This window comes from Oncorhynchus tshawytscha, unplaced genomic scaffold, assembly GCF_018296145.1.
Source record: "Oncorhynchus tshawytscha isolate Ot180627B unplaced genomic scaffold, Otsh_v2.0 Un_contig_3002_pilon_pilon, whole genome shotgun sequence".
In the NCBI taxonomy this organism is placed as follows: domain Eukaryota; kingdom Metazoa; phylum Chordata; class Actinopteri; order Salmoniformes; family Salmonidae; genus Oncorhynchus; species Oncorhynchus tshawytscha.
Genome location: NW_024609486.1, coordinates 20,001 through 32,500, shown reverse-complemented (window position 1 = coordinate 32,500; position 12,500 = coordinate 20,001). Strand labels below are relative to the sequence as shown.

General features: G+C 44.6%; 1 protein-coding gene across 1 annotated transcript in view; it reads left to right on the top strand.

Moving 5' to 3' along the window:
- Positions 1–11,536, top strand: part of LOC121844962 (protein sidekick-2-like) — a 48,417-nt gene extending 36,881 nt beyond the window's left edge. Inside the window, exon 4 of the mRNA XM_042315505.1 lies at positions 11,395–11,536. Within this exon, the coding sequence (XP_042171439.1) occupies positions 11,395–11,536 (142 nt within the window). The remainder of the gene's footprint in view (positions 1–11,394) is intronic.
- Positions 11,537–12,500: the final 964 nt, after the last annotated feature.

Here is a 12,500-nt window from a genome sequence, read left to right as displayed (position 1 = left end):
GACAGTGGAGTGGTGAAGTGCAGGTTATTCAGTAGAGATAGAGACTAACGAGATGGTGGAATGGACAGTGGAGTGGTGAAGTGCAGGTTATTCAGTAGAGATAGAGACTAACGAGATGGTGGAATGGACAGTGGAGTGGTGAAGTGCAGGTTATTCAGTAGAGATAGAGACTAACGAGATGGTGGAATGGACAGTGGAGTGGTGAAGTGCAGGTTATTCAGTAGAGATAGAGACTAACGAGATGGTGGAATGGACAGTGGAGTGGTACAGGTTATTCAGTAGAGATAGAGACTAACGAGATGGTGGAATGGACAGTGGAGTGGTGAGTTATTCAGTAGAGATAGAGACTAACGAGATGGTGGAATGGACAGTGGTGGTTTATTCAGTAGAGATTAACGAGATGGTGGAATGGACAGTGGAGTGGTGAAGTGCAGGTTATTCACTAACGAGATGGTGGAATGGACTGGAATGGACAGTGTGAAGTGCAGATCCTGTTATAACAACAGTACCTCCTGAGATAGAGACTCATGGTGGAAGGTACCAACAGTACCTCCTGTAGTCATGCTAGAGCCTGTTAGTGGAGTACCAGCACAACCTCCAGTGTAGTCATTCTAGAGCCTGTTAGGTAACAACAGTTACCTCCTGTAGTCATGCTAGATCCTGTTAGGTAACAACAGTACCTCCTGTAGTCATGCTAGATCCTGTTAGGTAACAACAGTACCTCCTGTAGTCATGCTAGATCCTGTTAGGTAACAACAGTACATCCTCCTGTCAGTCATGCTAGAGCCTGTTAGGTAACAACAGTACCTCCTGTAGTCACCCTAGAGCCTGTTAGGTAACAACAGTACCTCCTGTAGTCATGCTAGATCCTGTTAGGTAACAACAGTACCTCCTGTAGTCATCCTAGAGCCTGTTAGGTAACAACAGTACCTCCTGTAGTCATCCTAGAGCCTGTTAGGTACCAACAGTACCTCCTGTAGTCATGCTAGAGCCTGTTAGATAACAACAGTACCTCCTGTAGTCATCCTAGGGCCTGTTAGGTAACAACAGTACCTCCTGTCGTCATGCTAGAGCCTGTTAGATAACAACAGTACCTCCTGTAGTCATGCTAGATCCTGTTAGGTAACAACAGTACCTCCTGTCGTCATGCTAGATCCTGTTAGGTAACAACAACACCTCCTGCTGCCATCAGTGTAAGGTTTAAATTAGTTAGTAATGTTAGTTTATGACAGTGAAAGGCAAATCTGATCAAATTGTATTGGTCACATACACGCATTTAACAGATGTTATTGCAGATGTAGCGAAGTGCTTGTGCTTCTAGTTCTGACAGTGCAGCAATATCTAACAGCTAATATCTAACAATTTCACAACATATACCCAATACACACACATCTAAGTAAAGGAATGGAATATTTGGATGAGCAATGCCAGAGCAGCATAGACTGAGATACAGTAGAATAGAGTAGAAAACAGTATAGACACATGAGATGGGTAATGCAAGATATTGCTCGTAGACATTATTAAAGTGACTAGTGTTCCATTTATAAAGTGGCCAATGAATTAAAATCTGTGTATATAGGCAGCAGCCTCTGTGTTAGTGGTGGCTGTTTAACAGTCTGATGGCCTTGAGATAGAAGTTGTTTTTCAGTCTTTTGGTCCCTGCTTTGATGCACCTGTACTGACCTCGCCTTCTGGATGATAGCGAGGTGAACAGGCCGTGGGTCAGGTGATTGTTGTCCTTGATGATCTTTTTGGCATTCCTGTGACATCGGGTGCTGTAGGTGTCCTGGAAGCCAGATAGTTTGCCCCGGTGATGCGTTGGGCAGATCACACCACCCTCTGGAGAGCCCTGCGTTTGTGGGTGGTACAGTTGCCGTACCAGGCGGTGATACAGCCTGACAGGATGCTCTCAATTGTGCATCTGTAAAAGTTTGTGAGGGTTTTAGGTGACAAGCCACATTTCTTCAGCCTCCTGAGGTTGAAGAGTCGCTGTTGCACCTTCGTCCCTGGGTGGTCCATTTCAGTTTGTCAGTGATGTGAACTTAAATCTTTCCACCTTCTCCACTGCGGTTCCGTCGATGTGGATAGGGGGGTGCTCCCTCTGCTGTTTCCTGAAGTCCACAATCATCTCCTTTGTTTGTTTGACGTTTCCTGAGAGGTTATTTTTGTTGCACCAAACTCCCAGAGTCTCGTCATCGCCTCCAACTGAAACTTGAGGATTGAGTTGGAGGCGTGCTTGGCCACGCCGTCATGGAGTACAGGAGGGGGCTGAGCACGCACCCTTGTGGGGCACCTGTGTCGAGGATCAACGAAGCGGAGGTGTTGTTTCCTACCTTCACCACCTGGGAGCCCATCAGGAAGTCCAGGACCCAGTTGCACAGGGCGGGGTTCAGACCCAGGGCCTCCAGCTTAATGATGAGCTTGGAGGGTACTATGGTGTTAAATGCTGAGCTATGGTCAATGAACAGCATTCTTACGTAGGTATTCCTCTTGTCCAGATGGGCAGGGTGATTGGTGTCTGTACTGTAGGAGTCAGTTAGTAATGTCAGTTTATGACAGTGAAAGGCAGGGTGATTGGTGTCTGTACTATAGGAGTCAGTTAGTAATGCCAGTTTATGACAGTGAAAGGCAGGGTGATTGGTGTCTGTACTATAGGAGTCTGTTAGTAATGTCAGTTTATGACAGTGAGAGGCAGGGTGATTGGTGTCTGTACTGTAGGAGTCAGTTAGTAATGCCAGTTTATGACAGTGAAAGGCAGGGTGATTGGTGTCTGTACTATAGGAGTCAGTTAGTAATGTCAGTTTATGACAGTGAAAGGCAGGGTGGTTGGTGTCTGTACTGTAGGAGTCAGTTAGTAATGTCAGTTTATGACAGTGAAAGGCAGGGTGATTGGTGTCTGTACTATAGGAGTCAGTTAGTAATGTCAGTTTATGACAGTGAAAGGCAGGGTGATTGGTGTCTGTACTATAGGAGTCAGTTAGTAATGTCAGTTTATGACAGTGAAAGGCAGGGTGATTGGTGTCTGTACTATAGGAGTCAGTTAGTAATGTCAGTTTATGACAGTGAGAGGCAGGGTGATTGGTGTCTGTATTGTAGGAGTCAGTTAGTAATGTCAGTTTATGACAGTGAAAGGCAGGGTGATTGGTGTCTGTATTGTAGGGGTCAGTTAGTAATGTCAGTTTATGACAGTGAGAGGCAGGGTGATTGGTGTCTGTACTGTAGGAGTCAGTTAGTAATGTCAGTTTATGACAGTGAAAGGCAGGGTGATTGGTGTCTGTACTGTAGGAGTCAGTTAGTAATGTCAGTTTATGACAGTGAAAGGCAGGGTGATTGGTGTCTGTATTGTAGGGGTCAGTTAGTAATGTCAGTTTATGACAGTGAAAGGCAGGGTGATTGGTGTCTGTATTGTAGGGGTCAGTTAGTAATGTCAGTTTATGACAGTGAAAGGCAGGGTGATTGGTGTCTGTACTATAGGAGTCAGTTAGTAATGTCAGTTTATGACAGTGAAAGGCAGGGTGATTGGTGTCTGTACTGTAGGGGTCAGTTAGTAATGTCAGTTTATGACAGTGAAAGGCAGGGTGATTGGTGTCTGTACTATAGGAGTCAGTTAGTAATGTCAGTTTATGACAGTGAAAGGCAGGGTGATTGGTGTCTGTACTGTAGGAGTCAGTTAGTAATGTCAGTTTATGATAATGAAAGGCAGGGTGATTGGTGTCTGTACTGTAGGAGTCAGTTAGTAATGTCAGTTTATGACAGTGAGAGGCAGGGTGATTGGTGTCTGTACTGTAGGAGTCAGTTAGTAATGTCAGTTTATGACAGTGAAAGGCAGGGTGATTGGTGTCTATACTATAGGAGTCAGTTAGTAATGTCAGTTTATGACAGTGAAAGGCAGGGTGATTGGTGTCTGTACTATAGGAGTCTGTTAGTAATGTCAGTTTATGACAGTGAAAGGCAGGGTGATTGGTGTCTGTACTATAGGAGTCAGTTAGTAATGTCAGTTTATGACAGTGAAAGGCAGGGTGATTGGTGTCTGTACTATAGGAGTCAGTTAGTAATGTCAGTTTATGACAGTGAAAGGCAGGGTGATTGGTGTCTGTACTATAGGAGTCAGTTAGTAATGTCAGTATGACAGTGAAAGGCAGGGTGATTGGTGTCTGTACTATAGGAGTCAGTTAGTAATGTCAGTTTATGACAGTGAGAGGCAGGGTGATTGGTGTCTGTACTATAGGAGTCAGTTAGTAATGTCAGTTTATGACAGTGAAAGGCAGGGTGGTTGGTGTCTGTACTATAGGAGTCAGTTAGTAATGTCAGTTTATGACAGTGAAAGGCAGGGTGATTGGTGTCTGTACTATAGGAGTCAGTTAGTAATGTCAGTATGACAGTGAAAGGCAGGGTGATTGGTGTCTGTATTGTAGGGGTCAGTTAGTAATGCCAGTTTATGACAGTGAAAGGCAGGGTGATTGGTGTCTGTACTATAGGAGTCAGTTAGTAATGTCAGTATGACAGTGAAAGGCAGGGTGATTGGTGTATGTATTGTAGGGGTCAGTTAGTAATGCCAGTTTATGACAGTGAAAGGCAGGGTGATTGGTGTCTGTACTATAGGAGTCAGTTAGTAATGCCAGTTTATGACAGTGAAAGGCAGGGTGGTTGGTGTCTGTACTATAGGAGTCAGTTAGTAATGTCAGTTTATGACAGTGAAAGGCAGGGTGATTGGTGTCTGTACTATAGGAGTCAGTTAGTAATGTCAGTATGACAGTGAAAGGCAGGGTGATTGGTGTCTGTATTGTAGGGGTCAGTTAGTAATGCCAGTTTATGACAGTGAAAGGCAGGGTGATTGGTGTCTGTACTATAGGAGTCAGTTAGTAATGTCAGTATGACAGTGAAAGGCAGGGTGATTGGTGTCTGTATTGTAGGGGTCAGTTAGTAATGTCAGTTTATGACAGTGAAATGCAGGGTGATTGGTGTCTGTACTATAGGAGTCAGTTAGTAATGTCAGTATGACAGTGAAAGGCAGGGTGATTGGTGTCTGTATTGTAGGGGTCAGTTAGTAATGCCAGTTTATGACAGTGAAAGGCAGGGTGATTGGTGTCTGTACTATAGGGGTCAGTTAGTAATGCCAGTTTATGACAGTGAAAGGCAGGGTCATTGATGATGTTCGAAAACGTTAATTAGCACCAAAGTAGACTTCATGCAAGACTACTAATCCCTACAAGCTCCTGCATGTCATCTCTGACTGACACCTTTGCTGACAGGTTTTGTGTCAATTTAAAACTTGTACAAGACAGTTCACAGCATGGCCAATTTATTCATTGCAACATTTTGCTGACATTAGACAGTTAAACCAGAGATTCTTACCTTTGTCTCGATTCGGCAGTCTGGTCCAGATCATCATGGCATTTGTTGTTCTTTATGATAGCCACATTAGCAGCTAATTAGCATTTCAATTTTGGTGGGTAAATACAGGCAAATTTATTGATAAGTCACCTTGTCCGAGAAATATTTCCATGGTTATCAAAAGCCATGCCAGAGTTAGTCTAAATGAAATACAGCCCTTATTTTAAGTGTTTCTAAAAATCTCCTGTAGGAAAAAATGTAATGGTGAAAAAACGATTGGAACGTGAAAGGCTGACAGTAGTCAACGTGAAAGGCTGACAGTAGTCAACCTGTTCTGTAGTAGACAGTAATGACAGTAGTCAACCTGGTCTGTAGTAGACAGTAATGACAGTAGTCAACCTGGGCTGTAGTAGACAGTAATGACAGTAGTCAACCTGGTCTGTAGTAATAATGACAGTAGTCAACCTGGTCTGTAGTAGACAGTAATGACAGTAGTCAACCTGGTCTGTAGTAGGTCTGTAGTAGACAGTAATGACAGTAGTCAACCTGGTCTGTAGTAGACAGTAATGACAGTAGTCAACCTGGGCTGTAGTAGACAGTAATGACAGACAGTAATGTAGTCAACCTGGGCTGTAGTAGACAGTAATGACTGTAGTCAACCTGGGCTGTAGTAGACAGTAATGACAGTAGTCAACCTGGGCTGTAGTAGACAGTAATGACAGTAGTCAACCTGGGCTGTAGTAGACAGTAATGACAGTAGTCAACCTGGGCTGTAGTAGACAGTAATGACAGTAGTCAACCTGGGCTGTAGTAGACAGTAATGACTGTAGTCAACCTGGGCTGTAGTAGACAGTAATGACAGTAGTCAACCTGGGCTGTAGTAGACAGTAATGACAGTAGTCAACCTGGGCTGTAGTAGACAGTGACTGTAGTCAACCTGGGCTGTAGTAGACAGTAATGACAGTAGTCAACCTGGGCTGTAGTAGACAGTAATGACAGTAGTCAACCTGGGCTGTAGTAGACAGTAATGACAGTAGTCAACCTGGGCTGTAGTAGACAGTAATGACAGTAGTCAACCTGGGCTGTAGTAGACAGTAATGACAGTAGTCAACCTGGGCTGTAGTAGACAGTAATGACAGTAGTCAACCTGGGCTGTAGTAGAGTAATGACAGTAGTCAACCTGGGCTGTACAGTAGTCAACCTGGGCTGTAGTAGACAGTAATGACAGTAGTCAACCTGGGCTGTAGTAGACAGTAATGACAGTAGTCAACCTGGGCTGTAGTAGACAGTAATGACAGTAGTCAACCTGGGCTGTAGTAGACAGTAATGACAGTAGTCAACCTGGGCTGTAGTAGACAGTAATGACAGTAGTCAACCTGGGCTGTAGTAGACAGTAATGACAGTAGTCAACCTGGGCTGTAGTAGACAGTAATGACAGTAGTCAACCTGGGCTGTAGTAGACAGTAATGACAGTAGTCAACCTGGGCTGTAGTAGACAGTAATGACAGTAGTCAACCTGGGCTGTAGTAGACAGTAATGACAGTAGTCAACCTGGGCTGTAGTAGACAGTAATGACAGTAGTCAACCTGGGCTGTAGTAGACAGTAATGACAGTAGTCAACCTGGGCTGTAGTAGACAGTAATGACAGTAGTCAACCTGGGCTGTAGTAGACAGTAATGACAGTAGTCAACCTGGGCTGTAGTAGACAGTAATGACAGTAGTCAACCTGGGCTGTAGTAGACAGTAATGACAGTAGTCAACCTGGGCTGTAGTAGACAGTAATGACAGTAGTCAACCTGGGCTGTAGTAGACAGTAATGACAGTAGTCAACCTGGGCTGTAGTAGACAGTAATGACAGTAGTCAACCTGGGCTGTAGTAGACAGTAATGACAGTAGTCAACCTGGGCTGTAGTAGACAGTAATGACAGTAGTCAACCTGGGCTGTAGTAGACAGTAATGACAGTAGTCAACCTGGGCTGTAGTAGACAGTAATGACAGTAGTCAACCTGGGCTGTAGTAGACAGTAATGACAGTAGTCAACCTGGGCTGTAGTAGACAGTAATGACAGTAGTCAACCTGGGCTGTAGTAGACAGTAATGACAGTAGTCAACCTGGGCTGTAGTAGACAGTAATGACAGTAGTCAACCTGGTCTGTAGTAGACAGTAATGACAGTAGTCAACCTGGGCTGTAGTAGACAGTAATGACAGTAGTCAACCTGGGCTGTAGTAGACAGTAATGACAGTAGTCAACCTGGTCTGTAGTAGACAGTAATGACAGTAGTCAACCTGGGCTGTAGTAGACAGTAATGACAGTAGTCAACCTGGTCTGTAGTAGACAGTAATGACTGTAGTCAACCTGGGCTGTAGTAGACAGTAATGACTGTAGTCAACCTGGGCTGTAGTAGACAGTAATGACAGTAGTCAACCTGGGCTGTAGTAGACAGTAATGACAGTAGTCAACCTGGGCTGTAGTAGACAGTAATGACTGTAGTCAACCTGGGCTGTAGTAGACAGTAATGACAGTAGTCAACCTGGGCTGTAGTAGACAGTAATGACTGTAGTCAACCTGGTCTGTAGTAGACAGTAATGACTGTAGTCAACCTGGGCTGTAGTAGACAGTAATGACAGTAGTCAACCTGGGCTGTAGTAGACAGTAATGACAGTAGTCAACCTGGGCTGTAGTAGACAGTAATGACAGTTTATCAACCTGAAAGGCTGTTAGACAGTAATGACTGGTCAACCTGGGCTGTAGTAGACAGTAATGACAGTAGTCAACCTGGGCTGTAGTAGACAGTAATGACAGTAGTCAACCTGGTCTGTAGTAGACAGTAATGACTGTAGTCAACCTGGGCTGTAGTAGACAGTAATGACAGTAGTCAACCTGGGCTGTAGTAGACAGTAATGACAGTAGTCAACCTGGGCTGTAGTAGACAGTAATGACAGTAGTCAACCTGGGCTGTAGTAGACAGTAATGACAGTAGTTTCTAACCTGGGCTGTAGTAGACAGTAATGACAGTAGCCAGACCTGGGCTGTAGTAGACAGTAATGACAGTAGTCAACCTGGGCTGTGTCCAGTAATGACAGTAGTCAACCTGGGCTGGTCGGGGCATTAATATCCCTGGGCTGTAGTGCTGTAATGACAGACAACCTGGGCTGTGTAGACAGTAATGACAGTAGTCAACCTGGGCTGTAGTCCAGTAATGACAGTAGTCAACCTGGGCTGTAGTAGACAGTAATGACAGTAGTCAACCTGGGCTGTAGTAGACAGTAATGACAGGGCTGTAGTAGACAGTAATGACAGTAGTCAACCTGGGCTGTAGTAGACAGTAATGACAGTAGTCAACCTGGGCTGTAGTAGACAGTAATAACTGTAGTCAACCTGGTCTGTAGTAATGACTGTAGTCAACCTGGGCTGTAGTAGACAGTAATGACAGTAGTCAACCTGGGCTGTAGTAGACAGTAATGACAGTAGTCAACCTGGGCTGTAGTAGACAGTAATGACAGTAGTCAACCTGGGCTGTAGTAGACAGTAATGACAGTAGTCAACCTGGGCTGTAGTAGACAGTAATGACAGTAGTCAACCTGGGCTGTAGTAGAGTAATGACAGTAGTCAACCTGGGCTGTAGTAGACAGTAATGACAGTAGTCAACCTGTGTGTGACAGTGTGTGCCTGGGCTGTAGTAGACAGTAATGACAGTAGTCAACCTGGGCTGTAGTGATTTTCAGTAGTCAACCTGGGCTGTAGTAGACAGTAATGACAGTAGTCAACCTGGGCTGTAGTAGACAGTAATGACAGTAGTCAACCTGGGCTGTAGTAGACAGTAATGACAGTAGTCAACCTGGACTGTAGTAGACAGTAATGACAGTAGTCAACCTGGGCTGTAGTAGACAGTAATGACAGTAGTCAACCTGGGCTGTAGTAGACAGTAATGACATCTAGTCAACCCTACTGTAGTGTCAGTAATGACCAGTAGTCAACCTGGGCTGTAGTAGACAGTAATGACTGTAGTCAACCTGGGCTAATGACAGTATCAACCTGGGCTGTAGTAGACAGTAATGACAGTAGTCAACCTGGGCTGTAGTAGACAGTAATGACAGTAGTCAACCTGGGCTGTAGTAGACAGTAATGACAGTAGTCAACCTGGGCTGTAGTAGACAGTAATGACTGTAGTCAACCTGGGCTGTAGTAGACAGTAATGACAGTAGTCAACCTGGGCTGTAGTAGACAGTAATGACAGTAGTCAACCTGGGCTGTAGTAGACAGTAGTGACAGTAGTGAACCTGGGCTGTAGTAGACAGTAATCCAGTTTATCACAGGAAAGGCCTTTCAGGGTCTTTGGTGCCTTTACTGTAGGAGTCAGTTTGTAATGTTAGTTAATTTGATATATTATACAGCCAGGGCTGGTCGTAGACTGTTAGTAAAACTATTTTAAGACAGTGAGAGACACTGATAGCCAGGGGGTTTGGCTCTTCCTGTAGGTGTCAGATCTATAGCCAGTCAATGCTAGTTTCTAACAGTGTCATGTCCTGACACACAGCCCAGACCAGGGTTTGGCTCTTACTGTGTGTTGGCTCTGTCCTCCGGTCTCTCTCCGGTCGGTCGGGGCATTAATATGCCGGGGCATGCTGCTGCTGGGCAGACTGGCTGACTGTGTTGACATGGCGACAGCCCTGGTCCTAATTGTCCAGGAGTCTGTTTAATATGCCCTGATCAGGGATGTCATCAAACACACTAGTATCTCCTACAGGGATGTCATCTACCTGCATCTCCTACAGTGTGTGTGTGTGTGTGTGTGTGTGTGTGTGTGTGTGTGTGTCATCTACCCACATTTGTGTCTCTGGTGCACACTGACATCTACCCACTAGTGCTCCTGCACAGCTGTCTTCATGTCCCAGGCCTTCTTGAGCTACCTGACTGTTATACTCAGAGTGTGTGTCATGCTTGTGCCTGTGTGTGCCTGTGTGTGCCTGTGTGTGTGTGTGTGTGTGTGCATATACATGATTTTCTTGTGTAGTCAGTTGATGATTTACCACTTTTTCAGTGTCTCCTTAGCAGACTGTGATTTTCTGCTCAGTCTATCAGTGTTTATGGCTACAGGGATGTCATCTACCCACTAGTATCTCCTACAGGAATGTCATCTACCCACTAGTATCTCCTACAGGGATGTCATCTACCCACTAGTATCTCCTACAGGGATGTCATCTACCCACTAGTATCTCCTACAGGATGTCATCTTCCCACTAGTATCTCCTACAGGGATGTCATCTACCCACTAGTATCTCCTACAGGGATGTCATCTACCCACTAGTATCTCCTACAGGGATGTCATCTACCCACTAGTATCTCCTACAGGAGATGTCATCTACCCACTAGTATCTCCTACAGGGATGTCATCTACCCACTAGTATCTCCTACAGGGATGTCATCTACCCACTAGTATCTCCTACAGGGATGTCATCTACCCACTAGTATCTCCTACAGGGATGTCATCTACCCACTAGTATCTCCTACAGGGATGTCATCTACCCACTAGTATCTCCTACAGGAATGTCATCTACCCACTAGTATCTCCTACAGGAGTGTCATCTACCCACTAGTATCTCCTACAGGAATGTCATCTACCCACTAGTATCTCCTACAGGGATGTCATCTACCCACTAGTATCTCCTACAGGAATGTCATCTACCCACTAGTATCTCCTACAGGAGTGTCATCTACCCACTAGTATCTCCTACAGGAATGTCATCTACCCACTAGTATCTCCTACAGGGATGTCATCTACCCACTAGTATCTCCTACAGGAGTGTCATCTACCCACTAGTATCTCCTACAGGGATGTCATCTACCCACTAGTATCTCCTACAGGAGTAATGTGGATCACACATCATTTAAACATTTTTCCCTGAGGGTGATATAGACTGTTATAATAATGCCACAGCAGAATTCATAAACAATCATCCTTTGTGTGTGTGTGTGTGTGTGTGTGTGTGTGTGTGTGTGTGTGTGTGTGTGTGTGTGTGTGTGTGTGTGTGTGTGTGTGTGTGTGTGTGTGTGTATAGAGCCATCACCCTGGACAACACTCTGGTCATCCTGTCCAGTGTGGCCCCTGATGCTGGACGGTACTACACCCAGGCTGTCAACGACAAGAACGGAGAGAACAAAACCAGCCATCCTATCCTACTGACTGTGGAGAGTAAGTAGAGAGGACACACACACACACACACACACACATGGACACACACACAGACACGTAGACACACACAAACACACTTAAAGACACTCACACAAACATACACACACACACTCACACACAGACACACACACACACCTTCCCATACGGTACCAGCAGGTTGTGTTGAAGGCAGATATAACCGCTGTGTTCCTGTTGGGAGGACGTTGCTCTGTTCTCCATGTGTTCATCCAACAGGTGTTTTATACTGAGCTGACAGACACAGCTACACTGCCCTCTAGTGGCTGTCTGTCTAACTGTCACCTCCCCTGTCAGTCCTGTTACACTCCTAAAGGATTCTTCGTGGAGGGATACGGTTTTTGGAAGACTAGGGTTCTTTGTAAGGCGAAGGGTTCTATCTAGAACCTTTAACATCCTAAGAACTGTTTTTGGAAGAAATAGTTATTTGATGATTCTTTGGAAGGCGAGAAGGATTCTACATTGCACCATATGTAATATTTCCCAGCATGCTCTATTGCAGGGAAATTTCCAGAATGGTTTGTTTTACTGTAATATTTGTGATTTTGCATGTACATTGATTGGTTGATTAATTTAATGCTACACAAATATAAATAACATACAATTACAATTTTCTAAACTAATCCAATCTATTAGTAATAGGATTTACTGCACCCATTACTGAGATGGATGTTCCAGTGTAGATGATTGAGGTAGTCAATCTACTCTACCCTGGCAGCCATTCTGAATGAAAGTTGTGGGTGGTTAACAATTCCACTTGTTGGGTATCCTATCTCTGTCTGGATTCCAATTGGAATGAAACATCACTTTGCAAGCCAGCATAATGTGACTTGCAGGCCTGATGTGGCCTGTAAACCAGGAGTTTCCTAATGTGTTAGGGTATAACTAGGCACTCAGTGAAAGGCCTTATGGTCTATGTAATGTCTGGTCATAAATAATTACATTTTAAAGGATAAT